The sequence below is a fragment of the Canis lupus genome, chromosome 6 (genome assembly GCF_011100685.1).
Source record: "Canis lupus familiaris isolate Mischka breed German Shepherd chromosome 6, alternate assembly UU_Cfam_GSD_1.0, whole genome shotgun sequence".
Classification (NCBI taxonomy): domain Eukaryota; kingdom Metazoa; phylum Chordata; class Mammalia; order Carnivora; family Canidae; genus Canis; species Canis lupus.
In genome coordinates this window covers 42,881,816-42,909,747 of record NC_049227.1, presented here as the reverse complement: position 1 = coordinate 42,909,747, position 27,932 = coordinate 42,881,816, and the positions used below count along the sequence as shown (strand labels likewise).

The window sequence follows — 27,932 nt, the reverse complement described above, 5'->3', positions numbered from 1 at the left end:
GAATGCCGACGCCGCCGCCACCTGCCGCCCGCGCCCGCGCCCGCGCCCGCCCCCGCCCCCGCCGCCGGCGCCGCGCCACACCCCCGAGCCGGCCCGGCGCTCCGCGGACGCGCGGCCCGGCCCCTCCGCCCCATAGGCGGGCCGCCTGTCCTTCTTCGGCGGCCGCTCCTCATTGGCTCGCGTCGCCTCCGGCTGCGGGGGTCCTGCGTTCCGAGGCCGGGACGCGGGGCCGATTGGCTGGAGCGGCCGAGGCGGCTGAGGTCATCCCGCTCGCCCCGCGGCCTCGCCGGCCGCCCGAGTTCCGCGGGCGCTGCCCCGCCCCGCCCCGCCCCGCCGCGGACCCCGCTGCCCACCGCGGCGCCCTGGGTCGGGCCCGCCGAGACTCCCCGGCCCCCGCCCCTGGGCTGCGGCGGCGCCGGGAGAGCCTCCCGAGGGAATCCCTCAGCTCGCTCTGCTGGAAAGGGGGCTTCGTCACGAACCGGTGCTTCGGGTTCTCAAGCCCGGCGCAGGGAGCGCCCATTGTGCGATGGAGCCGCCGCCTCGCTGCCGGACGGGGCAACGCGAGCTGTGTGGGCAGGTCCTGCAGAGGCAGATGGACACCGGGACCTCCGTGACTCCTGCAAGCCCCGGGAGCCCTCCACCACTTAGGGTCTCGCTCACCTTCCTCTCCTGCAGGGAGTTAGGCCAGAGGCAGAATAGACTGGCTCATTGGTGTCCCCGGACTCAACAAAGTAGCTTAGAAATCAGGGCTGGGTAAAAGGGGCCAGAGAATTCCCCAGTGCCCACTTCAGACACGATCATTTCATGGGTGCATGCTGCCTTTACCGATGTGCCTTAACCCCGCAGGCAGTGCATTGCACAAGTTTGGTTTTCCGTATGTGATGCCCACCAAATAAGGGCTCTGCCTCTAATCAATAAAACCCCCATGCTGTTCCCTTTATCGCAGAAAACCGCAGACTTAACTTTTAGAACATGCAGCGCAGGTAAAACCAGTTTTGAATCTTGACTTTATGGACTCCAACCCTTCGGAATGCTAAAAGCTGTTCAGTAGAAAAGGTAGTAAATAGAAAGAGACAAAATATGCAAAACGTTACACCCAAATAAGATCACTGATACTTTTAGCTATAAACTGGAGGTAAACCCAAATGAAATTATATTATTCACTGTAGAGCAAAATGGTGCAATGCACCCACCCGATGTTTACATTAAAATCCTACTCACAGAGATTTGCAAACAAAAAGATTTACAAATTTACATTCCCCCCCTCCCCCAGAACAACCACAGTAAGACTGAGGAATGAAAAATATTTTTGAATGGCATCTGAGCAGAGTGTTGAAATCACTAGACTAGTCTTCCAGGTTCTCAGCTGCTGAAATGACAAAGCTTGAAAACTGGTGTACAATTTGTACCTTTCCATTAATTACCATGTGTCAGATTATTTTTTTAAATACAGATTATTTTTTTGATCTATGCCAACTATGGAGTAGATCACAAGACAGTCAGTTCCAGTAGCATGTGATTAGCTAGGGGAAGAAGAGGGGCTACAGAGGAATATTTCTTTGTTTGGGTGACACAAAGATGAATGGTCTATTGTCTGTCTGGAAAAGAAAAAGAGCCAACTCAACAGTGCCATCTCCTGGAGAAATTACCAAATGCACTTCTTTACAAGTATTGTTGCAGTTCTCTGTACCTTCACTTCTGAATATATTGCTTTTAGTTACCAACCATATGCTTACAGAATGTATATTGCCTTCTTCAAACTGGACCAGTTGCTAGGAACATGGTACTTTGCATATGGCACTGAGAAAATGTTTTGAGTGAATGAACTTTTTGAATTTTACTTTCATCTGACAAAGGCACTATATACAAAAGTTGCACTGTCAGACCTCCCTTGTGAAATACTACAGTTAAGATCTTACCTCACTTGCAGGACTAAAATATATCAATTACCTATTACTAAAAACTGTACTTTTTAAAATATTTTATTTATTATTTATTTATTTATTATAGTCACAGACAGAGAGAGAGAGAGAGGCAGACACAGGCAGAGGGAGAAGCAGGCTCCATGCACCGGGAGCCGGACGTGGGATTCGATCCCGGGTCTCCAGGATCGCGCCCTGGGCCAAAGGCAGGCGCCAAACCGCTGCGCCACCCAGGGATCCCAAAACTGTACTTTTCTCCAAGATACATTCTATAGCAGAAGTATCGATAGAAAGCAGTTATACATCACAAAATCATCACTTTTCCTAGTGAGACCATTTCTCCTCCCATTTAAATTGGACAATAGAAACGTTGTAGAAAGTTTTAAAATTCTACAGAAAACCAAACTTCTCTCTCAAGAATGCTGGAATTCTATTCTTTCAAGAATTATCAAGTTTGAATTATAGAGTATGACATTTATTGTTTCACTAGTTGTATAGTCCCAACTACAAATAACACTGCCCAGGCAGCGAGAGGAGTAACAGTGGAAGCTGAGGCTAAGCGAGATATGCCAAGATCTGCTTTTCCCCACATAATATCCATAATTCAGAGACACAACTCCCACCTCTCCCTAAAGGAACATGCTTTGTTCATGAACCTATAGTTAAAGGGAATGTACTGTCTAGTTCTCCCCACTAAGGGCTCCGTGGGAGCAGACCATATCCAGTATTTTCACAACTCTATCCCCAATGCCTAATACATTGCTTGGCATATAGTGGATAGGTACTCGGTAAGTTTGTTAGATTTGAATAAATAGAAGTTGTGATAGGACTTTTCAGTGGCATTTCTACTATGATCTAATTAAAGTGAACATGAGAGAAATGAATCTCATGATTATCGTGTTGTATTTATTTTAAAAATAATTGCTGTGCCCAATGTGGGGCTCAAACTCATGGACCTGAGATCAAAAGTTGCATGCTCTATTTTGAGCCAGCCAGGCACCCCTATCATGTAATATTTAATAACAGGGTTAAAGTCACCAAAACAGTCTCCAGAACATTGGTGACAACTCTAGTTCCCTGTTTTCCTTATGTATGTATCTAGGGCAAAATTATTTTCTTCCAAATGTTTCCTGCCATTGCAATTTCCAAATGTATATAAACACAAGTTTTTTGTTGTTTTTTTTTCCCTGGAAACACAGTATGAAATTTAGTATGAATTCAACCTACTCAAATAACATCATTTATTTTGACATCATGGACTACAACATCCTACAAATGTCAATGAAGATAACATGCAATCAATTCTGCATTATCCACATATGGATTAGCCATGTTGTATATAGTCCAGGTATATTTCAAATCTCTATGACCAGGGGTGGGGGTGAATGGGTGACGGGCACTGAGGGGGGCACTTGACGGGATGAGCACTGGGTGTTATTCTGTATGTTGGTAAATTGAACACCAATAAAAAATAATTTATTAAAAAAAAAAAAACAAATCTCTATGACCTTTCCCTATCACTCAATAGGGGTGTAGGCTCAAAGGACCTGGCATTGTAAAATCAAGAGTTGATATATGAAACCAGAAAATCTGAGTTCAAATCCCCAGTTTAATTTTCTGTGTCTATGGACACACAGCCTTAGATTCTTCATCTGTCAAAGTATGATAATGATATCTACTTCATATGGCTATTTGGGGGGCTCCAACAGATGATTCTTTAAATAATCTCAATGGGTCAAAAGATGGCGGCTTCTATAGTTAACTTCATTAAAAGCGAAAATCTCCCTCCAAATTATCTATTAAGATAGAAAAACTGGGACAACACTGTAGCTGGTTTAATTAACTCCAACCCTCAAAACATGTTTTTTATGGTCAATTTGTTAACATCTTCATATAAGAAAAGCAGCCAAAGTACCTATTTAATCAAGAGAAACTGCAGGACTGAAATGGGTTCACGTTGGTATTAATATCTCTAAACCATTGGGAGGAGCTGGACTAGTGTGAGTTCATCTGCCAACTTCAAGGGATTCATGAGATAGTCAGACACGAGAACAATTTTAGAACAAACAGATACTCTGATAGGACAGGGATATTAACAAAAGACTGCATTAGAAGAGAACGGTCTATTAACAAATTTGAAATTTTTCTTTATTTCAGAACTGCCTTTATGTACAGACATCATAAAAAAATGCACATACACTGGATCTCTTCCAAGGAACAGAAGCTGGAATTAAAAGTTAAAAGCATTTAAGAGAACTCAAATTGTCCCAGAGAAGTTCTGAGGATCATGCTTCTTTAAATGTCCTTGATAACCTCTTCGAGTTCTTCCTTTGTGAACATGTGGAAATTCTGGCCAGGCTGCACCGTGGCTAGCTGCAAAGAAAGCAGAGAAGGGTTGACGAGCTGGGCTTGATTACCATGCAGATAGCACTAGGTCAGGAGAAGCTGTGTTAGTGATGCAGCTGTTCATTAGGAACTAAGGGATCTGCTGTCCCAGGGATATCCTTTCCAGCCGTGGGTTCCTAAAATAGCTCTCTGACTCCCAAATTAAAATCCTTATTGACCAAATTTTCTATTTTGAGGTTAACTTACCACACAATAGTTAACCAAATGCCTGGTGTCATTGTCATTTCTTGAAGTTACTTCAATAAGGATCAGAAAAGCAACAGCAAATTGCATAGCATCAGTACTTTTTTCTGTTAACGATTCCTTTAGAAATATATATATATATATATATATTTTTTTTTTTTAGAAATATTTTTAAAGTGTATTTACCCACTTGCAAGTGAAGCTTGTATTGTGTGACCTGTTTCTTGGCCACTCAGTGTTTCAATTTCCATCAGTAAAATGGGATAATAATAGCACCTAACTTATACAGAAGTTGTGAAGATTAAATGTGTTAACATATGTAAAGTGCTTACAACACTGCCTAGAACATTATAATAAGTACTAAATAAAAAACAAAAGTACGAAATATTAAGTATATTTTGTCTTCTCTAAAATTGTTCATAAGGCAACTTAACCACCAAATTTTTGTTTTTTAAAAGGACTGGCCATGAGGGGCACCTGGATTGCTCAGTCAGTTAAGTGTCTGTCTGCCTTGAGGTCAGGCCATGATCCCAGGGTCCTGGGATCCTAGCCTCACATCCAGCTGAGCTCTGGTTCTGGCTCTGGCTCCCTGCTCAGCAAGGAGTCTGCTTCTTCCTCTGCTGTTTCTCGCTCTCTCTCTCTCTCTCTCTCACTTTCTCTCTCAAGCAAATAAATTAAAAATCTTTTCTTTTTTTTTAAAGAAGAAACTTTAAAAAAATTTTTAAAATTAAAAAATAAAAGGACTGGCAATGAAAATGAAAGGATTCCATTAACACTGACAACAGGAAATCAGTTGTGATTGGCAGATATTACTAATAACCAACAATCCAGATATAATCTACTTAAGCAATAAAAGACCAAGGTCAGAAGATAGTTAGTTTCACATTTAACTAAAACTACCAACTTTTCCATTACCTCTGCTGATAACATAGTTCCCCATGTTTTGGGGGCAATACTGAGCAGTAGATGTCATTTCCTCATATTGCCTTTTTCTTTAGACTTTAAAATTAAATATACTAGGGCATTTTTGGTAATATTCATTACTGATATTTAAATAATTTGAAAACTGCCAGAATTAGCATCATCCAATTACAGGATGTTTATTATTTTCTGCCTCATCTAAGGTAAAACAGAATACTGCACATTAAAAAATATATTTTTTATTTATTTATTCATGAGAAACAGAGAGAGAGAGAGAGAGAGGCAGAGACACAAGCAGAGGGAGAAACAGGATCCATGCAGGGAGCCTGACATGGGACTCGATCCCAGGTCTCCAGGATCAGGCCCTGGACTGAAGGCAGCGCTAAACCACTGAGCCACCAGGGCTGCCCAATACTGCACATTAAAAAAATATATATTTTATTTATTTATCTATTTATCTATCTATTTATTTACAGTGGGGGTGGGGGGAGGGGGAGCCAGAAGGAGAGAGAGAGATTATCTGGAGCAGAAGACCCTGTAAGCCCAACACAGGGCTCGATCTCATGATCCTGAGATCATGACCTGAGCTGAAACCAAGAGTCCAACACTGAACGGACTGAGCCACCGAGTCTTTATATAATATCACTCATCACTAGATGAATAAAAAGAACCCCTTGGATTTGCATAATGATAATTTTATTTATATAATATGAAAGATACTCTTCTATTTTTCTTATTCTTTCAAAAACCGTTGTGAGGGGGCACTTGGGTGGCTCAATCAGATGAGTGTCCAAACTCTTGGTCTTGGCTCAGGTCATGATTTCATGGGTTGTAGGATCAAGCCCTATGTGGGGCTCTGCTATCATTTGGGAGTCTACTTAAGATTCTCTCTCTCTTCTCCGTCTCCCCATCCCTGTGCACTCACTCTCTAAAATAAATCTAAAGAACCAAACCAATCTGAAAAACACCAAAAAACACCACAAAAACAAAAACCCAACTGACCAATCTCTGTGAGATAGGTAAAACATACTTTCTTTCATTGAATAATAATTATTAAGCACGTGTGTACTAGTACAATTGTACTAGGCACTAGGGATCCAAATGAAGAAAATCTCTTATTTACTAAGGGTGCTGGATGCCAAATACTTTCAATGTTAGGTGTTACAACAGAGCTAAGCATATGTAGAGGCACAAAAGATTGACCTAAGGGAGGTCAAGAAGGTTTCAAAGAGAAGCAACTTTTGAGGTTTTTTTTTTTTTTTAAGATTTTATTTATTTTAGACAGCAAGAGAGAGAATCCCAAGCAGACTCCATGCTGAGTGGGGAGCCCAAAGTAGGACTCAATCTTAAGACCCTGAGATCATGACCTGAGCTGAAATCAGGATTCAGATGCTTAACCAACTGAGCCACTCAGGCGCCCGCTGAGTTGTGTCTTAAAGTTTTCCAAGAATGGGTCAGACAGTGGAGGAGCAGAAGGGCACACTGAATGTGCAAATGCATAAAAGCATGAAACAAGATGATATATTTGCAAAACAAAGTGATTCTGAATGGCTGGAGCAGAGGTTGCTTACAGGATGAGATAAAAATGGGAAGGGAAAGTAGGAAAGACAGTATATTTACTGGTTATAAGTATAGGACCTCAAAATCACAGTGGGTTCGAATTTTGACTTTACCATTTACCAATTCTGTTATTTTGGGCATGATTCTACCCTCTCAAAGCCTCAGTTTCCTCTTTTGTAAAACGGGAATACCCATTTGGAGAGTTGCTGTGAAGATTAAAAGAAATAATTGCACACAAAATGCTTAGCAAAGTGCCTAACAGATTAAACATTATGACTTAAGAATAGTGAATCATCATACTGTGGAAGAAGTTTCAAATTCATCTTGTGGTCAGGAGTTATAAAAATGTTTTTAAGTGGAGAACAAGCAAGACTAGATGTGTAATTTAGAAAATCAACTTCAGAAGCACAATGATGGGGGCTGTAATGAAATGAAGGATGGCAAGACTACAGGCAGGAAAACTAGTTAGGAAACCTCTGAAAATATACAGGGCAGGAGAAAACGGAGTTCCTGAACAAAAGAAGGCACTTGAAAGTAGGGAGGGAGAGGGGGCACAGACATGAGAATTATTTAAAAATGTGCAAAGTCAGTGAAGAGAATGATTCAGTGAAGGGAAAGGGGAAGCCAGAGTCGTCTCGGTTTCTGCTGTGAATGACAGGTACCCCAGTGGTGTCATCTGCCAGAATTAGGAAGATGAGAAGATGAAATGGTTTTCAGGAAAGATAATGTTTAGTTTTAGAACTGTCAAAATTTTGAGGAGTCTGCTTCAGAAAGGTCAAATAATAGGTCTAAAATGTGACGATGAAATCTGACCAACAGGAGTTATCTTAGCAAGAAGCAGTCTGAGGGAAATATTAAGAACAGAAACAAATGGTAGCAACTGAGGAACAAATGATGGGGAAAGCGCTGAAGGCAATGAACAAAGTTCTGCTGGAAAGAGACCTAGCAATAAAGGTTACAAAAAAGGATGAATGGAATAGCTCTCAGCAATAAAATATAACAGACTATTGATAACACACAGGATGGATCTCAAAATCATTATACTGAGTGAAAGAAGTCAGACACCAAAGAGCACACACTGTGTGACCCATTTACATGAAATTCTAGAACACCCAAAACAAATCTATAGGGACAAAAAGCAGATCAGTGGGAAGAAATGGACTAAAAAGGGACATGAGAAAACTTTTTGGATGATAGAAATGTTCTATACCCTAATTGAGGTGGCGATTATGTATTTGTCAAAATTCACTTAACTGTACACTTAAAATAAGTGCATTTTATAGTACATACACTGTATCTCCACAAGGTTGGTTCTGTTTTTTTTTTTTAAAGACAGGACATAGATAGGGGGAGGAGTTAACAAAAGTGGATTTTGTTTTGTTCTCTTTTATTTTTTAAAAGATTTTATTTATTTGAGAGGGACAGAAAGAGAGAGAACATGTCAGCACAGGTGGGGGAGGGGCAGAGAGAGAAGCAGGCTCCCAGCTGAGCATGGAGCCCAGGACCCCAGGATCATGACCTGTGCCAAAGGCAGGCGCTTAACTGACTGAGCCACTGAGGTGCCCCTGTTTTGTTTTCTAAAAAATATGTGACTTGGAAATTTTTTTTGTAGAGGAGAGGCTAGGGATCCAAGGGACAACTGATGGAGCAGGGACCTAAAAGAGATGGAGGAAATGCTCTAGAGCAGTGGCTCCCAAATGTCCAACTTTCTCAGACTGACCATCACACTCACCCAACTTCAAAATACAGATTTCTGGGCCTCATTTCCAAAGACTGATGGACAGTTAGATTTAGAAACATCAGTACTGGTGGAGTAAATTGTCTTGGACAGCGAAGTGCCCTTTTGCTTAAATGTGAAAAAAACCACAGTCAGGTATTAATGCAGTTAATGATAGGAAGGAGACACGTCTGATGCTCTTTTCAAAGCAACACTGAAGGGATCCCTGGGTGGCGCAGCGGTTTGGCGCCTGCCTTTGGCCCAGGGCGTGATCCTGGAGACCCGGGATCGAATCCCACGTCTCCCGGTACATGGAGCCTGCTTCTCCCTCTGACTATGTCTCTGCCTCTCTCTCTCTATCATAAATAATAATAAAAAAATTTAAAAAACAAACAAACAAAGCAACACTGAAATTGAATGAGCCAAAAACCTTTGCAGTTTCAACTGAACCAAGCAGGCCTCAAAACTTTTTTTTGTTTTTTTTAAGATTTTATTTATTCATTCATGAGAGACAGAGAGAGAGAGAAAGAGGCAGAGACACAGGCAGAGGGAGAAGTGGCTCCCTGCGGAAAGCCCGATGTGGGACTCAATCCCAGGACTCCGGAATCATGCCCTGAGCCAAAGGCAGACGCTCAACCACTAGGCCACCAAGGTGTCCCAGGCCTCAGAACTTTCATTGTGAAATCAACAGAGCTACCTACGAATTACTCTGAGAGGGGTAGGGGATTTTCTCAGCAGAAATGCTAAGACCCTATCTCATTCAGTACCAACACAAAGTACTAGAAAGGAAATGACAAAATCCCTCCTAAAGGGTCAAGATAGGCGGTATCATGGCATTTGCTGTGCTTGATCATCTCAAAGACTGGCAAGGGTAAATATTTAAAGATCTTTGCTAAGAAAGTGAAAAACAGTATTTACATAGTAAAATTTTCCATTTCCATTCCAAAGCCCTCCTTTCCCCATTACTGCTCAAGGAGCAACGCCCCCCCCCAACCCCAACCCCTTTCTCCAACTCCACTCAGACCTTCCCACCTTTAGGCCAGCCTCTGTTTCATCATCCAAGTTTGCCACTTTCACTCAGTCTGTGGAAGTGGCTCTATTGGTAAGCCATCCTTAGGCCCTGAACCAGCAAATCTGCACCAGGGATTAATACAAACATACAGTATCTCAGTCTATGTTCAGTACCGCTGATAAATACTGTGGTAAGTGCTAATTGGTTTAATTACAGATTTGTGATTACAACTGCAGTTGCCTTTAAAATTTCTGTCTAATTGAAATATAATATACATACATACTATGCCTACTATCCAGACTTTTTATAATAATCTGTTTGATGATTCCAGCTTCTCCTAGTTTTTTATTTTTTTAAAGATTGTATTTATTTATATGAGAGAAAGAGAGGCAGAGACACACGCCGAGGGAGAAGCAGGCTCCATGCAGGGAGCCTGATGTGGGACTCGATCCCTCCAGGATCACTCCCTGAGCCGAACCACTGAACCACCCAAGTGTCCTTCTGCTAATTTTAAAAAATTATTTTTCTCCATTAGTATTTTATTTTATTATTTTTTTAAAGAAATTTTATTTATTTATTAATGAGAGAGAGAGAGAGGCAGAGACACAGGCAGAGGGAGAAGCAGGCTCCATACAAGGAGCCTGACGTGGGACTCGATCCGGGATCTCCAGGATCATGCCCTGGGATGAAGGTGGCACTAAACCGCTGAGCCACCCGGGCTGCCCTCCATTAGTATTTTAATAATGTTTTAGGGATCCCTGGGTGGCGCAGCGGTTTGGCGCCTGCCTTTGGCCCAGGGCGTGATCCTGGAGACCCGGGATCGAATCCCACGTCGGGCTCCCGGTGCATGGAGCCTGCTTCTCCCTCTGCCTGTGTCTCTGCCTCTCTCTCTCTGTGACTATCATAAATAAATAAATTTTTTAAAAAATCTTAAAAAAAAAAAACAAATTGACAAAAAAATAATTTGAAAAAATGTTTTAAAAGATTTTATTTATTTGAGAGAGAACGAGAGAGAGCAAGCATGGGGGGGGCAGCAGGAGAGGGAGAAGCAGACTCCCTGCTGAGCAGGGAGCCAATTGATGGTGGCTCGATCAGAGGGCTTGATCAATTGATGTGGGGCTCGATGGCAGGACCTTGGGATCATGACCTGAGCCAAAGGCAGACACTTGACTGAACCACCCAGAAACCCTCTATTAGTATTTTAATGTAGCCCAGCAATCCTTTTACTTATCCTGGTCTTCCTTTTCCCTATTCATAATGACTCTTCCAAATAGTTCCCATTCTCCTAAATTCTACTGTTGCATTCACCCACCCTCAGCAGATAATGTAACAATCACTAAGGAAATACAGGACCTCTCCTCTCCCAATTCACCTGCAAACCTACTTGATCTTTACTCACTACCACCCCCTTTTTCTCCCATCTACACTTTGCATCCTAAATAAGGGCAGTCAGAATCTGGTCCACAACCCTCCCATGTCACCCTTACCATCTCACTACCTTACATTTATCTTGAACCCCAACAGTCAGAAAACCCTCAAAGTTCCTTTTATAAGGGGGGCCTGGATGGTTCAGTGGGTTAAGATCCAACTCTTGGTTTCAGCTTAGGTCATGATCTCAGGGTTGTGAGATAGAGCCCTTCATCATTGGGCTCCCCCTTCAGTGAGGAGTCTGCTTAGGACTCTCCCTCTCCCTTTGCCCCTCTCCACACTGTGTTCTCTTGCACAAGTACGCTCTCAAATCAATCAATCAATCTTTAAAAGTTTTTTCCTTTTACATACAATATTATTTCACATCTTTGAGCCTTTGCCCATGGCTGCTCCATCTTCCTAGACTCCCTTCTCTTCTATTCTTTAGCATCACCTCTTCCAGCCAGCTTTCCTAATGTCCTAGTATATTAGGACATATGTTCTTGTGACAATCCATTCTTATTACTATTATAGAAGTATTGTCTCAAACTGTTATTATCTATATGGCCCCTATATCATACAGTATACTCCCAGAATGGGGAACTGGATTTTCTGTCTGTATCCCTGGCATCTAGTGTAGTACTGGACATATAATGGCTATTCAATATTAAGCTGAATGAGTTCTTTTTTTTTTAATTAATTTATTTATTTATGATAGTCACAGAGAGAGAGAGAGAGAGGCAGAGACACAGGCAGAGGGAGAAGCAGGCTCCATGCATCGGGAACCGGACGTGGGACTAGATCCCGGGTCTCCAGGATCGCGCCCCGGGCCAAACCGCTGCGCCACCCAGGGATCCCAATGAGTTCTAATCTTTAAATCAATTCCTTCATTTGTAATATGCCTTCCCTCTTTTAGTTTTCCATCACTAACCTCTGCTTTTGTTTCTTTTAGCATGCTTCTATACACTAGTTTCTTCTCAGTGTATAAAAGTTGTTTTCAAGTCTTTTCTCATGCTTAAAAAGACAAAAATCCCTTTCTTTAATGCTGCCTTCTGCGGATAGTAATAACTCCTTGAGAAAGGAGCCCACTTTTGTTTTGTCCACCTCCCTTCTACTCTTTAACACATCCAATTCTGGCTTCTGCTGTTATCACTTACTCAAAGGATAGTAATAACTTTTGAAGGGATGAATGATCTCCATCCATTCAACCTTTAGCAACAGGAGCTATGATATCCGAATAAAAATAATGGAACAAAAAATACCTCTATATTAGTTGCATTCAGCTTCTCCTCCATTACTTGCTTGAGGATGATGAGTGAAGACTTGATAGCTTCTTTCAGTGTCATAGACTTGAAACAAAAAGGGTAAGGAGAGTAGCCATTATAATTTAATTCCACTTTCCTTCAAAGATTTCCCCTGTATCTCCCTGAAGAAATAACTTGGCAAATATTAATAAATAAAGTGGCTTAGTAAGTACAGTGCATGACAAGTATCTCTAGAATTCAAGTAAACCGTTAATACATTTATTCAAAGGAAAAAAAAAAATCTTATTTTGAACCAGATCAAAGTCACCCACTTTCATCTACGTGATCTTTGAAAAAGTGGAAAGGGCTACATTTCCCTAGTTATCTTCTTTAATACAGAAGCAAGATAATATTGGGAATATTCTATGAATGAGAATTCCCAAATAATCTAAAAAGGTTGCCCACTGATTTGGCAAATCTGCTCTTGTACTGTTTTGAACCCATGAACCCAATCTTTTTCATACATAAAATCAAAACTACCAGCGGTTCATGGAAGCAGGCACCCCTGTGTAAATCATATGAATGAGTATGGCAGCCTTCAACTACAACAATGAATCCCCCAAAACCAAGTTTTCCCAGCCTACAAGATAAAAAGTACCAAATACCTACTTGCTTCAAGAGCCAGACTAGGAAATATAATTATTAAGTAAAGCTGTAAAGATAAAGAATAAACTGTGGTAAACCTACACCATGGTATACCACTCAGCATTAATTACTGTTAAGTACAAAAATGTGAATGCATCCTAAAAACAATATATTGAACAAAAAAGAGCAAACACAAAATACGAACTATATGAGTGTATTTATAAAAATGACAAGAACAGACAAAACTCATCTATAGTGGTAAACGTGGTTACCAGGGAGGAAGAAAGTGACTGGAGAGGAGATAAGCATTTTAGGGAGTGAGGGAAGTAGTCTACATTTTGTTTTAGGTGGTGCTTACAAGGGTATATATAACCGTCAAACTCCTAGAACTCAATTCTTAAGGTCTGCCCACTGTATTATATGTAAATTATACCCTGATTTTAAAAATAATAATAAAAGTTGTGAGAAGGCTCAATTACCTTGTGGTAAACTTCTTGCAAGGAGCTCTGGGCACCCTCTGAAGCAGAGCCAATTGCTCTAGCATCGCACTGTACAAAGGTTCCAGATGGGTCCATATGAAACCTACAAAACTCCCCCAAAGGAGGGGTGGTTAAAATGAAGCGTGGTGGCATTTTAAGAAACAAACATCTCACTGAAGAATATAAATGCTTGGCTCTGCAGCCAGGAAACCACCAAAATACTGAGGCACAGGTCCAAAGACATTCTGTGCCTAGAGAACCAGATCTTTCAAAAAGCGTTTAATAAATTCCTCAGAGATTCAGAAGTACAGATGATATAAATATTGCACCTGAGTAGGCTTACCTAAATAATATTTGAGAATAAGGAGCAAATCAATGTTCTAAAACAAAGCTCTAAAATGCATCCTGACCATAGTAACAAAGTTACTTTTAATTCTTCCCAGAATTAGCAGTGGTGTCAATAGTTTTTCATAGAATCCTCAAATTTGTCTTTCTATATAAAGAGCACACAATCACTGAACTTTAGAGTTAGACGCCCCTCATTTTCTGTAATTCTATAATAATCTTCTCAGTTGATTTAAGCAAGTCCCCAACCCAAATTAAAAATTCTACCAAAAAAGAAACAGGAAAAAATGGCAAATTATTCTTACAGCTGAGGTCCTTTCTCATCAACTCCTCCAAATAACAGTGCTACTCCAAAGGGACGAGACTAGAACCAAAAAACAAGAGGTCTTAAGATAAATGGCTATTGAAGTAGGCGGTCAGAGGGGCTGAGAAAGGTATGTTCAGAAGACAAATATCCTGCATCCCTTAGAACAGCAAGAAAACTTGACACAAACACCACACTCACCATGGCACCTGGATCTGCATCTTCTTCACCAAACTGTAGAGCTAGATTGGACACAGCTTGAGTCACACTTTCCACTGTCATTGTCTCATTGTAGGTGAACCAATGGTTCTAGAAGAAGAGCAAAATGTGGTCTACCTCTTCTTCTTCTTCTTTTTTTTTTTGTTTAAAGATTTATGTATTTATTTGAGAGAGAGAGCACATGTGGTGGAGGGCAGAGAGGGAAAGAGAATTTCAAGCAGACTCCCTACTGAGCACAGAGCATGATGTGGGGCTCACTCCCACAATACTGAGATCATGACCTGAGCTGAAATCAAGAGCTGGACGCTTAACCAATTGAACCACGCAGGTGCCCCTAAAACAGTCTACCTTTTAAATAAGAAAAGCATTAAAGCAGCCCACCATCCCACTACACACATCCCTGTGAACTGTGATTGTAAACTGAATGCTCAGCTCCATTTCGTTTTCCTTAACACTAAACTCAAATGCTTGGGACTACATGAGAAAGAGAAATAGCTCTGCAAATAAACTCTGATCAAAAGGACTCTTAAGTAATGACAGACTAGAGGATGACTCCATTGAAAACCAGTTAACCCCTCATATAACCAAACTTAGTCTTTGCACAAAGTGAATGCTAACAGTTAAGTGCCACTTTCCCTCACAGACCTTATCTCATCATTGTGTTTATTGGTGTTTAAATTTTTTTTTAAAGCTTTTATTTATTTGAGAGAGAGCATGCATGATGAGCAAGGCAGGGTGGGGGAGAGAGGAGAGAGAAAGGGAGTAGCAGACTCCCCATTGAACAGGGAGCCCCACGTGGGGATCAATCCCAGGACCCTGGGATCATGACCTGAGCCACAGGCAGATGCTGAACCAACTGAGCCACCCAAGTGCCCCACTGGCGTTTAAATTAATGACTTACTTGTATATAAGTCTGACAGCAAAGTTGAAAATAAATGCAAAAAAAATTTTACCAATCAGATTTTTTCTTACTGGTCTATTCTCCAAGCAGAAAATATCAGTATTCCTGATCAGTATCTGTCACCTGGAACCATAATATTACTTGCCACAGGAGAGCTGTTATTTGCAAGCCCAACACCAAAGCAGTTGGGATAGAATGCTCTTTAGCTACATCCACTTCTTGCTATGGTGCTCCCACAAAAAGTCAATTAGGGAACAGAAGGCAGTGTAAAGCTTGCTTTATATAAGGCAAATCAAAAAGAAGCAAGAGACTGTCAGCACTATTTGTCAGCTTCCTTAAAGCTGCAATGGTTGGATGGCTAGACCCCAAGCCTCAGAAAGTTATAAACTAGGGATTCTATCCAAAACCACTCCCAACAGCTACATTTGACATTAACACAGATAACCCGCAAGATAGCCCAGGCAGCTATATCGTCATTAACAAGGAACTCAAGCATCATGGTAAAAAAGAGAGATGATGCTAATTTTACCTGTGTCTCCACTCTGGCTTTATCAATTAAAGTCTTAGCATCAGCAATTAGCCCACTCATGGCACAACCTGCAATGTAAAAGCAATAGTGACCCAGGGGCCAAATCCTTGCAGACTCTTTCATCCACTCAGGAAGTAACTGAAATACTGAAATGGAATCATGGCAGCCATATAGCAATCCCATGGCAATATACCCAAGAGACAGATGGGAAATTATTTGATTATCTGTACTGAACACAAATAGAATTATATTACAAATAAATAAAAAACCACCCACAATAACACAGAAGTCCAATAAGATAGAAGACAGAAAAGAACAGCCAAACAAACATGATTTTCCACATATTACATCCTTAAGCATCCCTTTAGCACTTTGTGACCACAATGCACTTTCAAAATAAGCAAACACTAGTATTCCAACAGAAGAAATAAAGATAAAAAAATAACCATCTCACTATGAGCTATGGTGAAAGACCCTATGATAAAATCAAAAGCTTTTTCATCTTTCTGACCAAATACAAACCACATAGTTTAGAGAGAAAGTTTACCTAACGGTCCAAGATGCCAAAGTTATGGCTATTACTTTATATGCCATGACTCAAACTCTGTATCTCCAGCCTAAGCCTTATTCCCACATTTCAAACCTAGCTTAATATCTCCTTGGACGTACCACTGACTCAAATCAAGTTCTTTCCCTTCTAGACTCCTTGGCCCTCACAACCAATCAGACCCCAAATTCTATCAATCTCTATCAAATTGACCTGTCTGGCATTAATCCTACTTTCTCCATTCTCTGGCTACTGCTTTGGTTAAGGCCCTCATTATTTCCATGTGGATTAAAGGAAATTTCTTACGTGGTCTCCCTGTTTCCAGTCTCAAATCCCTTCACTCTACCATGCAACCTTGTTAATCAGAATGGCCTTTCTAAAATATTCATCTGATCATATTACCTCAATGCTTAAAATCTTTCTCATCAATGCAAAGGATCAAGTTCAATCTCTTTAGCATAATAATAAAAAGAACTTCCAACTATCTGATCCCAAGCTCACTTCTTGCTATAGTCTGCCTCCCAATTATACCAAACTGTTTGTGCCAACGTATTCCATATTTTACACCATCAAGGGTTTCTATTCTCTCTAACCACAGTGCTCTCCCTTGCTATACCCAAACACTTGTTCACTTGAACACTTCCTGATCTTTTGCAATTCAACTCAGCTCAAGCTTCACCTTTATAGAATCCTTTTCTCAACACCCACTACCACTGGCTCCAGACAAAACTAATTATTTCCTCCTTTGTACCCCTACTGAGCACATACTATAGCCTTTCTTAATACCTTATATCACTCAACTGCATATTCTTATTTACATGTCCACCTTCACCATTAGGCTGTATGCTTCTGAAATACAAGGACTATGTCTCATTTCTCTCTGTATCCCTGATGACTAGCATGTATCTGGCACACGGTAGGTTCTCAATTTGCTAAAGTGACACTGATCTATCTCCAAAAGACAGGTGACTTGAGTTAAAATAGAAACAATGTTCTAATCTTAAAAGATTAAATCTTAGTTTCTATATCCATGAAAGAAATAATGTCAAGCTCTCAGAGTCACCAGGGCATTTGGTTCTAAGGCCTTCAAGTAATTATTTTACTGATTTTACTGATGTTTCATTAATAAGATGACTAGTAGGTTAAGAAAATTTGGACAGCCAACTAAAATACCACGCTATAAATAAGCAGAACTACTCACCCTGTAATACTATAATGATGCCAGAAGCTAAGGCAGGAGAATTTAAACAGAGACCAAAAAAAAAAAAAAAAAAAAAAAGTGCTGCGGTGTGGGTGAGGGATGTAGAGGGTGACAGAGAGTAAAAAGATAAATCTGAAAACAGAGGAAGAGGACGGATCTGCTCAAATATTCTTATGCTCTCTGAACCTTAGTCACCCTAAAGAGCTTTAAGAATTCCTCTTTTTAGTGGACATCTCTAGTTTTCCACATGATCACTCTCATGGTTTTCTATCAGGATTAACATTATGCATCACTGAAGACCCAATCATAGGGAGCTGGCCGATTCAACCTTTACATAGTTCAACAACCATCATAACATGCCAAGTCTAAATTTGAAGGAGAAAGGAACTTCTGGGAGTAGGTGAGCTCTACAGCTGCTTCCTACTATTATATTATGCACACTGGCCTACTACCTGAAAAACCATAGCTAACAAAGGAATAAGATATTCATCTAATATGCACCTCCCTTGGAAAGCCAAAGAAGACTAACCCAAGCCAGATCCTACAGAACGGCTTTCCCCTACTCCTTACCTATGTGAGCATCGATCTCTACAATTTTCTCAATGCTGCTTGGCTCCATGAGTGGGGAGGTAATTCTCTTCTCCACAGCTAGGCACACACCCTCTGATGTCTGGATCCCAATGGCTGTAGAACCAAGCTAAAAAGAAACGTGTTATGGTTATCGTGTACAGGTTAAAGAACAGTCTCACATACTCACCAGGGATCTCTCTGAATAACTTCACAAGACAGAAGTTTCAAGTCATATCTAGTATGCAGACCCCTAATAAGTAATGTAGTATTCCTATCTATGGCAAGAGCACTAATTTACAGAATTTTGTTCTTCTAACGGGAAAGTTCACTAAGTTCTTAAAAATATGTGGGAAAGGATCAACTCTAATGCCAATATTTTGGAGGAGCAGATTCTAAAGTTCTAAACAGGCATGCAAAAAAACAATAAAACTCTAATGTTTTTCTTTTCACCTCTGCCATCTTGACTTGTCCCAAACACTATTATTTCTCAAATTTACGTGACCTCCAGAAAAATAATGTATTTTAAAAAGAAAAAAAAAAAAAAAAAAAAGGAAGAAAAAAGAAATCGCAACACCCATTACCAACATAAAAATATTAACTTAATCTTTTGAGGTCACTAGCAGTTCACAATATAGCTTAATTTCATCTCTCCATTTCCATGGCACCATCCTAGTCACCACCCTCCTATATTTCTTTATCTGCAAAATACATCAAGAAGAATAAACATATTAATATATAAAAGGCTTAAAATGGTGCCTGGTGCCTAATAAATGAATAATAAATTTAGTCATTCTTCTTATACGCCTAGATTACTTCAATAGTCTCCTACTTAGGCTCCCCTACTTAATCTTTCTCTTAATGTATATTTCATGTTATGGCCTGACTGATCTAATAAATGCTATTTTCATTATACTTCTCTGAAGAATTAACATCTCCCTATATTGTCTGTAACATAAAATCCAAATAAGCTTCCAGAGCCCTCAAAACCTAATCTCACTCTTCTCTTCCAACTTTATTACTCAGTATTCTCCAAAAAAATCCACCAGGTATAGCCTAACCCATTTTCTCATGCTATATTATCTCCTACCCTTGCACTTCTGCTCATGCAGTCTCTCCCCTTGAATACAATCTTCTGACTATCCAAATCCCACCCACCATTCATAAAGCCTTCCATGACTAAATGTGCTCTTTCCTCTGAATTACCATTATTATTTAATTAGTTCTACAAACCAATGCCTGCCAGTGCAAGCCACCAGACTGTTATTGCAAAGGATTCCAAAGAATTCCACGAATCATTATGCATAACACGTTTAACATGTCTGCACACTGATCATGTCTCATACATAGATGTACTACTTTTCAAATGGGTAAAGTCGTGACTTTAAGTGTTTTTAAATGCACATACCAATTTTTTATTATATAATATCTTTTTTTTTTTTCATTTATTTATGATAGTCACACAGAGAGAGAGAGAGAGAGGCAGAGACACAGGCAGAGGGAGAAGCAGGCTCCATGCACCGGGAGCCTGACGTGGGATTCGATCTCGGGTCTCCAGGATTGCGCCCTGGGCCAAAGGCAGGCGCTAAACCTCTGCGCCACCCAGGGATCCCTTATTATATAATATCTTAATCAGTGTTTGCATGCATAACTCTAGGAGATGAACTATAAAAGAATTTTATGTAAAAAAAATGAGTATTCATACTTCTAGTTAAAAGGTATAGACTGAACACACACATTAGCTCTACTCCTTTCCCCAGCCTGGTAATAGTACAAGATTAAAGGCTGGGGTGGGGTGGGGGAGATAAACAAATATACTGGGACAAAGAGAATGGGCAAAGACAAGCAACAAAATTTCAAAGAAGATGAGTTAGTGATAAGTTACTTAGCAGATCTGTGAATTCTGAATCCTAAACCAGTGGTAAAGAAAATCAAGAAACTATCTGATTTATATCATAGAACCCCCCAAAAAAGGAAATGGTGGCAACAAGGACCTCTGGCAATAGACAGAGGAGCTAAAAAAAATTAAGATCAGTTCAATGTCTACCTAAGAAACAGATTTCCAGATCCCTGTCCCTGTGCTGTAAAGCTAGATAATGGCCTCACCCTAACTCCTGTAGAAGACTCTGGAGAGGGTAAAATAGAGTGGTCTCTGGGTTGGGGGACACTAAGCACAGTCAAAGACTACAGTGAAAATAGGGGCATTAAGTAAAAATTGACAAGCTTAATGTTAAGAACCTCAGCCTTTCCCCGTTCAGCTCTCACAAACTAGTTGAAACGCTCTTCAGGCATGAAATGAGAAGGGGCAGTTTTCTCTAGAGCAGTGATTTTCAAACTTCTGAGCACTTCTGCTCTTTCTCTCAAATAAATAAATAAAATCTTTAAAAAGGGGATGCCTGGGTGGCTCAGTTGGTTAAGCATCCGACTCTTGATTTTGGCTCAGATCATGATCTCAGGGTGGTGGGATCAAGCCCCAAGATTAAGAATCTTTAATAGGCTATTTTAAGTGCCTGGGTATTTTGAGAGACTTTGGGGTGATTTTGTGATATATAAATATTAAATTAAGCACATTTTTTTTTTTAAGAAGAGAGTACTCAACTCCCAGGAAAATACTGTGCAGAAATGGGAAAATGGCTTACTGTGAATAGTACTTACACAATCATACAGATAAAAATGTTGACTAGTGATCTTACAAAATTATGCTAAATATGATATATATATTGAGTGGGTCACCTTACCCCCACCACAGTAGGAAATTGTGTGTATGTCTATCTGTCTGTCTGTGTGTCATTAGGGGCAGAAATTATCACACTCCACAATATAAAGTCTGTGGATAATACCTAAACAAAACAAAACAAAAATATGTAAGTCTGTGCTAGAAATACGAAGTTAATGCCAAGAAAATTATCAGCTAAAAAGATTTTAAAGTGTTGCTTTCGGGAAACTGAAGATAAAGGGGACAATCTTCAGGGACTGCTGTTTTTTAAGAAGTTTTTGTAATTGTTTTATCTTTTGACTCTGAAACTACATACAGTTATACCTTAATAAAATTTTTAATCAGAAAATATTATCGTTGAATTTAATTTGGCACTTAGTTGTTCTCTAGTTGTTTTATATATTCTGTATTGCTCTTAAATCTCCAACTGAACAGAAGAGGACAGAATTCATACCTACTTTTAAATTTTATCTAGCGAAGTTGTTCTCAACCAGGGGCCATTTTACTCTCTGGAGGACATATATCTGGAGAGGAAAGTCTTGAGACATTTTTGGTTGTCATGGTTGGAAATGTATTGCTACTGGCATCTAGTGGGTAGAGACCAGTGATCCTGCTAAACATTCTACCTTGCACAGGATGGTCCCCCAACAAAGAAATACCTGGTGCAAAATGTCAGTCCCTGGGTACTATAATTATTTTGTGGATGAAATATTCTCATATTACAAGAATAAGTTCTCAGCATATTCAATTTGGCCTCCACTTAAATAACTTCCTAAGCTTCCACTCAAAAAAGGATTAATAGTTTCAAGACAGTCTACTTTATAAAATATATCAAAATCAAGATAATTTTCTTTTGAACATTTACACTTACCCCCAGATGTTTCAATATTAAAGTTCTGCCTAAACTTCACCCTAACCCTTGATGGGAACTGGGGAAACGGAGAAGCAAAGTGAGAGAACATTTAACTTTACGTAGTTATTTCTTTAGTATTTTAATTATAACCAATGTCCAGATCCTCAGTATAATACATTAATTTTGATACTGCCACAAATTATTCCCCCCCCAAAAAAAACCTACTCCAAAGGCAATTTTTTTCCATTTCTGCTGGCTGTATCTCACTCATGCCATCCATACAGTACCTTCAAATGACAATTCCTACTTGTCAGCCATTCCTAGTCATTTCTCCAGCTCCTTTCATACTATTGAATATTTAAAGTTATCAAATTGCTTTCTCACTGGCAGCTCATAAATTGTTTAAATATCAGGTAGTTGGGCAGCCCCGGTGGCGCAGCGGTTTAGTGCCGCCTGCAGCCCAGGGCGTGATCCTGGAGACCGTGGATCGAGTCCCACGTCAGGCTCCCTGCATGAAGCCTACTTCTCCCTCTGCCTGTGTCTCTGCCTCTCTCTCTCTCTGCATCTCTATGAATAAATAAATAAAAATATTTAAAATATATATAAAAAAATAAATAAATAAAAATAAATAAATAAATACCAGGTAGTTTAAATACCAAAAAGCCTGAATTTTCACACAGGTTAAGTCACATCTATTAAAGGCCACATCACTATTTCTTAGTCCAACATAGGGCTAGGGATCGGATGCCACCTACCTATCTTTAAGCAATCTGGAAAATCACAGTAAGGAGCTTAACGGAGAAACCCTCCAAAACTGAGGATTATTCTTGGTTTGCACATCTGGGTGGGACTAGGATTCTATAAATATTTGAGGATGTAGAGTTGATTGAAGTACAGAGTGAAGGGTTGGACTAGATCAGGGATTCTCAACCCTTGCTAGATATTAGATTCACTGAGGGAGTCCTTAAAAATACTGATGCCTGGACTTTACCCTGGACAGTCTATATCAGAATTCAGACTATCCACAGTTCAACAAATGCAATCCCATGTGATAACTAACTTTAAGTATAGCTTACTTACTAATTTTTTACAGGTGATCATTTAAATGATTTGTTCAAAATGTCTCCCAGGTGCTAACTCTAGACTTCTATACCCCTCTCTGTATGACCAAGAAGATTACGAACACAAACGTGTCCCTTCAGCCCCACGAGAAAAAGCTACATAATATAGAATTATGAAGCAGTTATCTGTTCAAAAGGTTTTAGGAATGATATTGAAATTGCTATTAGAATGGTTAGTTCTTGGTTAAAGGGAGATAAAGAATATTTTCTAAAGAAATAGCTAATACACATTCACTCCAAATATTTTGCCAGCAAAGCATTAGGTTGCCATGAAATTTCAAAAACTTGCCACTTGATAGTATACCTTGATAGCTTCAATGGCATATTCCACTTGAAATAATCTTCCTTCAGGAGAAAAAGTATTCACGCCCCTATAATTAAAAAAAAAGTATTAAAAATTGGCAGAAAAAATAAGCATAGATACATGAAACTCAAGTTCCTTGATATTTAGCTCAAATGGCTACAAGATGTAAATATCATTATTCTTTCACCCAAAGCAATCTGTAGCTATTTTTTGTACATTTTTGTAAAAGCTTTTGTACAGCTTTTTAAGAAAATGGAACTTCTGTATGGAATACTTCTGTCCTATTCCCAGAGACTTCAAACTGATCAAATGAGAGCAGGTGATCTTCTGCCTCAACCCTGAATCAATCTGTAATTCCTTCAATAAATTCATGCCCCAAAACTACCAGGCGATTCCCAAGAAAATAAGTATTTATTCTTATCCTCTTCTCATTACATGGATTTGCTGTTAATATCTTACTTTTTAGTATAAGTCAGCTATAAGCACGTTTATTTATTTGTAGCAATTACTATTAGTATCTTAACAGACGGAGGTCTGTGTAGTTCCTAAAGCCTAAGCTAATTTATTTATTCCATACAGATTTATATCCATTTCTTGCCAGACTTCTTTTTCTCTCCAAAACACTTCCCCACCTTTCCTTGCTCCAGTCTTTTGGAAATCACTATAGAGAAGACACATCAGGCATGGTCTTAGCTACAGAAGTTTTCAGGACACAATGGACACTTCAAAAATACTTGAACAAATGAATGAAAATAGTTACAATCCTTGGTTTATGGAGTTTTGATTTTATAACATGTAATATGATGTGTAATACAGCATTTTCAAATTTATCAAAAACTGTCTTCAAAAAAAAATTCATATATATCCCCCAAATATAAAACAGGTAATAATACAAGTTAACACTTAACTGCATATCTACTATATGCCTCGCATTGTTATAAACTTTTAAATGATTACCTCACTTAATCCTCAAAATAATCCTACGAAGTAGCATTTTGAGATAGATACTATTTCACAGATGAGAAAGTTGAGACACATAGAAGTTACCTAATTTGCCCAAAGTCCCTCAGCATATAAGCAGCAGAGGTGGAATTAGAATTTACACAAGTGACTGCAGAGTCCAAGCTTTTAGCTATTTCACTATACCACCTCTGGGAATTATTACTCTGGGTTAAATGAGGAGTGAAAGAAGAATCCCACCATCCCAGTATCCCCCTTTCCCAGAGGTCATTTAAAAAGTTCAGAACCTGGGGCACTTGGGTGGCTCAGTTGGTTAAGCAACTGCCTTAGACTCAGATCATGATCCAGTCCTGGGATCAGGCCCCACACCTGCTTAGCAGGGTGCCTGCTGCTTCTGCCTGTCTACTACTCCCCCTGCTTGTGCTCTCTGTCAGAGAATAAATAAAATATTTTTTAAAAAGTTCAGAACTCTAAGAAACAACTTTTTAAAAAAAAAGATTTTATTTATTTATTCATGAGAGACATAGAGAGCAGACACAGGCAGAGTTCGCAGAAGCAGGCTCCCTGTAGGGAACATCCCTGGATGGAGGACTTGATCCCAGGACCATGACCTGAGCCAAAGGCAGAAGCTCAACCACTGAGCCACCCAGGTGCCCCTCTAAGGAACAACTTCTTTAAAAAAGATTTTATTTATTTATTTGAGAGAGAAAGAAAGCATAAGCACAAGGTGGAGCCGAGGGAGAGGGATAAGCTGACTCCATGTTGAGAGGGGAGCCCCATGCAGAACTCGATCCCAGGACCCTGAGATCAGGACAAGCTGGTCAGAGGCTTAACCAACTAAGCCACCTAGGCACCCAATGAACAATTTTTAAAAATGACTGAGTGAAAAGCGAGGACAGAAGACCTGGACTTAAGTTCTAGTTCTGCAACTAGCTGTAATTCCCTCAAATGAAAAGCAAAAACCAAAACCTATGCTGCATCTGTTACAAGATAATTAATACTGAATTCCATAGAGTATGAAAGAACTTTGTAAAGTATAAAGTACTATGTGAATATAGCATTTTTACTCTAATTCAAGCACTTCACCCTAGTGAGGTACTACCAAATCCTAACATGGGCTCTACTCTTAGCCCTCTAACTCAAACTTTACTGTTTCCCTGGGTCATTTTATTTACACTAAGCACCAACTACTTTCAAATCTCTATTACCAGTTTGACCTCTTTCCTAATTTAAATGCCTCCTAAGCATTTTTAAAAGGATATCCCATTAGCACCAAACACTCAACATTTTCCAACATGAAATCTCTCTCTCTCTAAGATTTTATTTATTTATTCATGAGAGACACAGAGAGAAGGCAGAGACACAGGCAGAGGGAGAAGCAGACTCCCCACAGGGAGCCCGATGCAGGACTCAGAACTTGATCCCAGAACTCCGGGATCATGCCCTGAGCCGAAGGCAAACGCTTAATCACTGAGCCACCCAGGCATCCCAGAAATATCTCTTTAAATCCAGCCATCCTTGCAAAATCAGCTCCATCTCCTGCCATTCCTATTTCATTTCTATTTTAAAACATCTCCAATCTCCCAGTTCCCCAAGCTAGAAAGTTCTGAATGATCTGACCCATTTCTCTCCATCTCTCATATTAACAACATGCCAAGTCACATCAATTCCTCCCACATAGTAACTCAACACTCTTCTTTCAGTCTCAACGCCCTCATTACCTTTCACCTATTATAATAGCCTTCTAACAGGTATTGATTCATTCTTTCCTCTATTTCAGTCAAATAATCTCTGCAAACACAATTATAAAACTTCTTAACAGGAAAATTAATAGCATATGGTTGCCCAAAGAGTAAGACCTGAACTCAACCACACATAAAAAAAAAAAAAACATTCAGATTCTAGCACCATCCTGTTTTTCCCATAGTTCACCATTCCCATACATACATGCATCATACATGCCACCCAGAACAGAATTTTCCCAAACATGAACTGTGCTTTCCCACTGCCCTCCCTTTTTCATACTATATTCTTGGCCTCAAAAACTACTGACTTTTACAGTCCATATTTATTAAAATCTTCCTCTTTCTCAAGACTCAGTTTAAATACCAGCTCCTTTTTAAAGTTTTCAATAATCCTCTAATATTGAATGCAATCTCTCTCAACAAAACTCCTATAGTACTTGATTTGAATTTCTCTAATGACATGAATACACTTCCAATTTACACTATAATTATTTTTGTAGATAGTTCTTTAAAAGACAGTCTCCCATATGAGAGTAAGGATCTTGATTTTGTTCACTGCTGTATGGCCAGCAACTAAACAGTGCCTTGTACACAGCAAGCATTCAAGTATATTAGCTAAGAGAATTTTAAAAAGCTGTATTTTAGGCATTCTTGGAAAGATACAAAAATGAGTAACACAAAGCAGTCACTGAAGATGTTAAAGATCACAAAATCTTGATAAAGGTTTTCTGATAAATCAGGATAACAATTTCTATCATGTACACCATAACTCAAAATTCTATCACCTAAAGAAGATTCCTTTTAATGCTCTGGGATATACATACTAAGAGTCATTTTATAGGACAGTAGGAAAAGCTGTCAGTTTTTAAACTTCACATTATCTATTCTAAGAGTCAGTAAAAGAATAAAAAAGTGGTAGTTCCAGGTGTTAAAATTTTGACAGGGTCAACGTATACTTTCACAAGAAATGCAGCTCCTAAGGACCTAGTAGGAAAGGAAAATCTGCCCTTCTGGGCTTAAAAAAAAAAAAAACCTTCTATAGTAGATGAAAACCTAACTGACCAAAACAAAAACTGAAAGTGAAAATGTCTACAGCTTAAATATGCACAATTTAATATTATTTAGTACTTCCAAGTCCTGAAAACTGTTGCTTTTTAAAATAAATACAACAATTTCACAACCTTAATTTCGAGAACAGATCTGGCCCTAACACACAACTAGCTTGCTATAAGCTTCTTAAAAAGTCAAAAAAGCCCAGGTCTGGTCGACTCAGCGTGATGAGGAAACTCTTGAGAACCACTCTAAATTCCAGTTCCTATAAAATCAGACTCCACACTCTTTATCTCTGCAGAACTGAGAATGCCTCGGCGCTTTTGCATAAAAGTACACATCCCAGCACGCCCTCCTACATTTCAAGAAAAGGCCGCTGTACTTCCACGACTAAGAAACAAAACGAGGTTGTTTCCCTAGAAGGAAAGGGGAGCTGAAATTATGAAAGCCATTAAAGAATCTCTAGTTGCTTTTTCTTTCAGGCAACACGTGCACATTTTTTTTTTTTAAAGGCAGTCATGATGAACGCGGGAGGCGGCGACCCCTGGACTCCTCCGGGTTAAAGGTCGGAGCCCCGGCCCCTCGGCCTCTCTGAGCACAAAGCGCAGCTTCCCGCTTCCGCACCCAGTCGCGACCCAGCAGTGACTCAGCGGTAGGACCCGGCGCGAGTCTAGCTCGGGGAATCGCCCCGGGCGGCCGGGGACGGCAAGAGATGCCCCGGGCCGGGCCAGACTCGGGTTCCCGGGGCGCCCCATGACACGGCAGAACCCAGGCCGGGCCGGGCCCCGGTCCTGCCCGCCCAGAAGCCCGGCCCCATCCCCCCACCCCGACGCACAGACCTGTCGTACTCAGACCGAGTGAGGAACATGGCGAGGGCAGAAGGCGGCAGCCGCTACGCGGGGTCTTTGAGAGCCAACACGAGCCCGCCGGCACCCAGCTCGCCCGCACCACCACAGCGCGAGGCCCTGCTCCCGACCGCGCGTGCGCCTGCGACCCCTTCAGCCCGCCCGCCTGTGACGGCCTCCGATTGGTTGGTCGTAGTTCCCGCCGACGTGATTGGCCCAACGTGCCTCC

General features: G+C 40.2%; 1 protein-coding gene and 1 long non-coding RNA gene across 4 annotated transcripts; one reads left to right on the top strand and one right to left on the bottom strand.

The window, feature by feature from the left end:
* The first annotated feature begins 359 nt into the window (after positions 1–359).
* LOC111096352 lies at positions 360–4,887 on the top strand. Of its 3 annotated transcripts, none has more exons than XR_005361039.1 (3): positions 360–1,668; positions 3,122–3,270; positions 4,080–4,887. It is a non-coding gene; the product is annotated as an uncharacterized LOC111096352 (long non-coding RNA). The 3 variants fall into 3 exon arrangements; XR_005361037.1 differs by having other exon boundaries at positions 360–2,249; XR_005361038.1 differs by having other exon boundaries at positions 361–1,056.
* Positions 4,045–27,856, bottom strand: PSMA5 (proteasome 20S subunit alpha 5). The gene is made up of 9 exons (XM_038541080.1): positions 27,698–27,856; positions 23,104–23,170; positions 18,113–18,239; positions 15,795–15,862; positions 14,347–14,454; positions 14,147–14,205; positions 13,497–13,599; positions 12,391–12,477; positions 4,045–4,295 (listed from the first exon to the last, which is right to left on the bottom strand). The coding sequence occupies exons 1-9, from the start codon at positions 27,724–27,726 to the stop codon at positions 4,218–4,220; spliced, it is 726 nt and encodes a 241-aa protein (XP_038397008.1). The 5' UTR covers positions 27,727–27,856; the 3' UTR covers positions 4,045–4,217.
* Between the last annotated feature and the right edge of the window lie 76 nt (positions 27,857–27,932).

What these genes read in the sequence shown, in the direction of transcription:
- PSMA5 (XM_038541080.1), bottom strand. Translation starts at nt 27,726, where the DNA reads ATGTTCCTCACTCGGTCTGAGTACGACAG. An exon ending in ATGCAGATCCAGGTGCCATG is followed by an intron (nt 14,206 to 14,346) that starts GTGAGTGTGGTG and finishes TTTTGGTTCTAG; the next exon opens with TCTCGTCCCTTTGGAGTAGC. An exon ending in TGAATGCAACTAATATAGAG is followed by an intron (nt 4,296 to 12,390) that starts GTATTTTTTGTT and finishes CTTTCTTTGCAG; the next exon opens with CTAGCCACGGTGCAGCCTGG.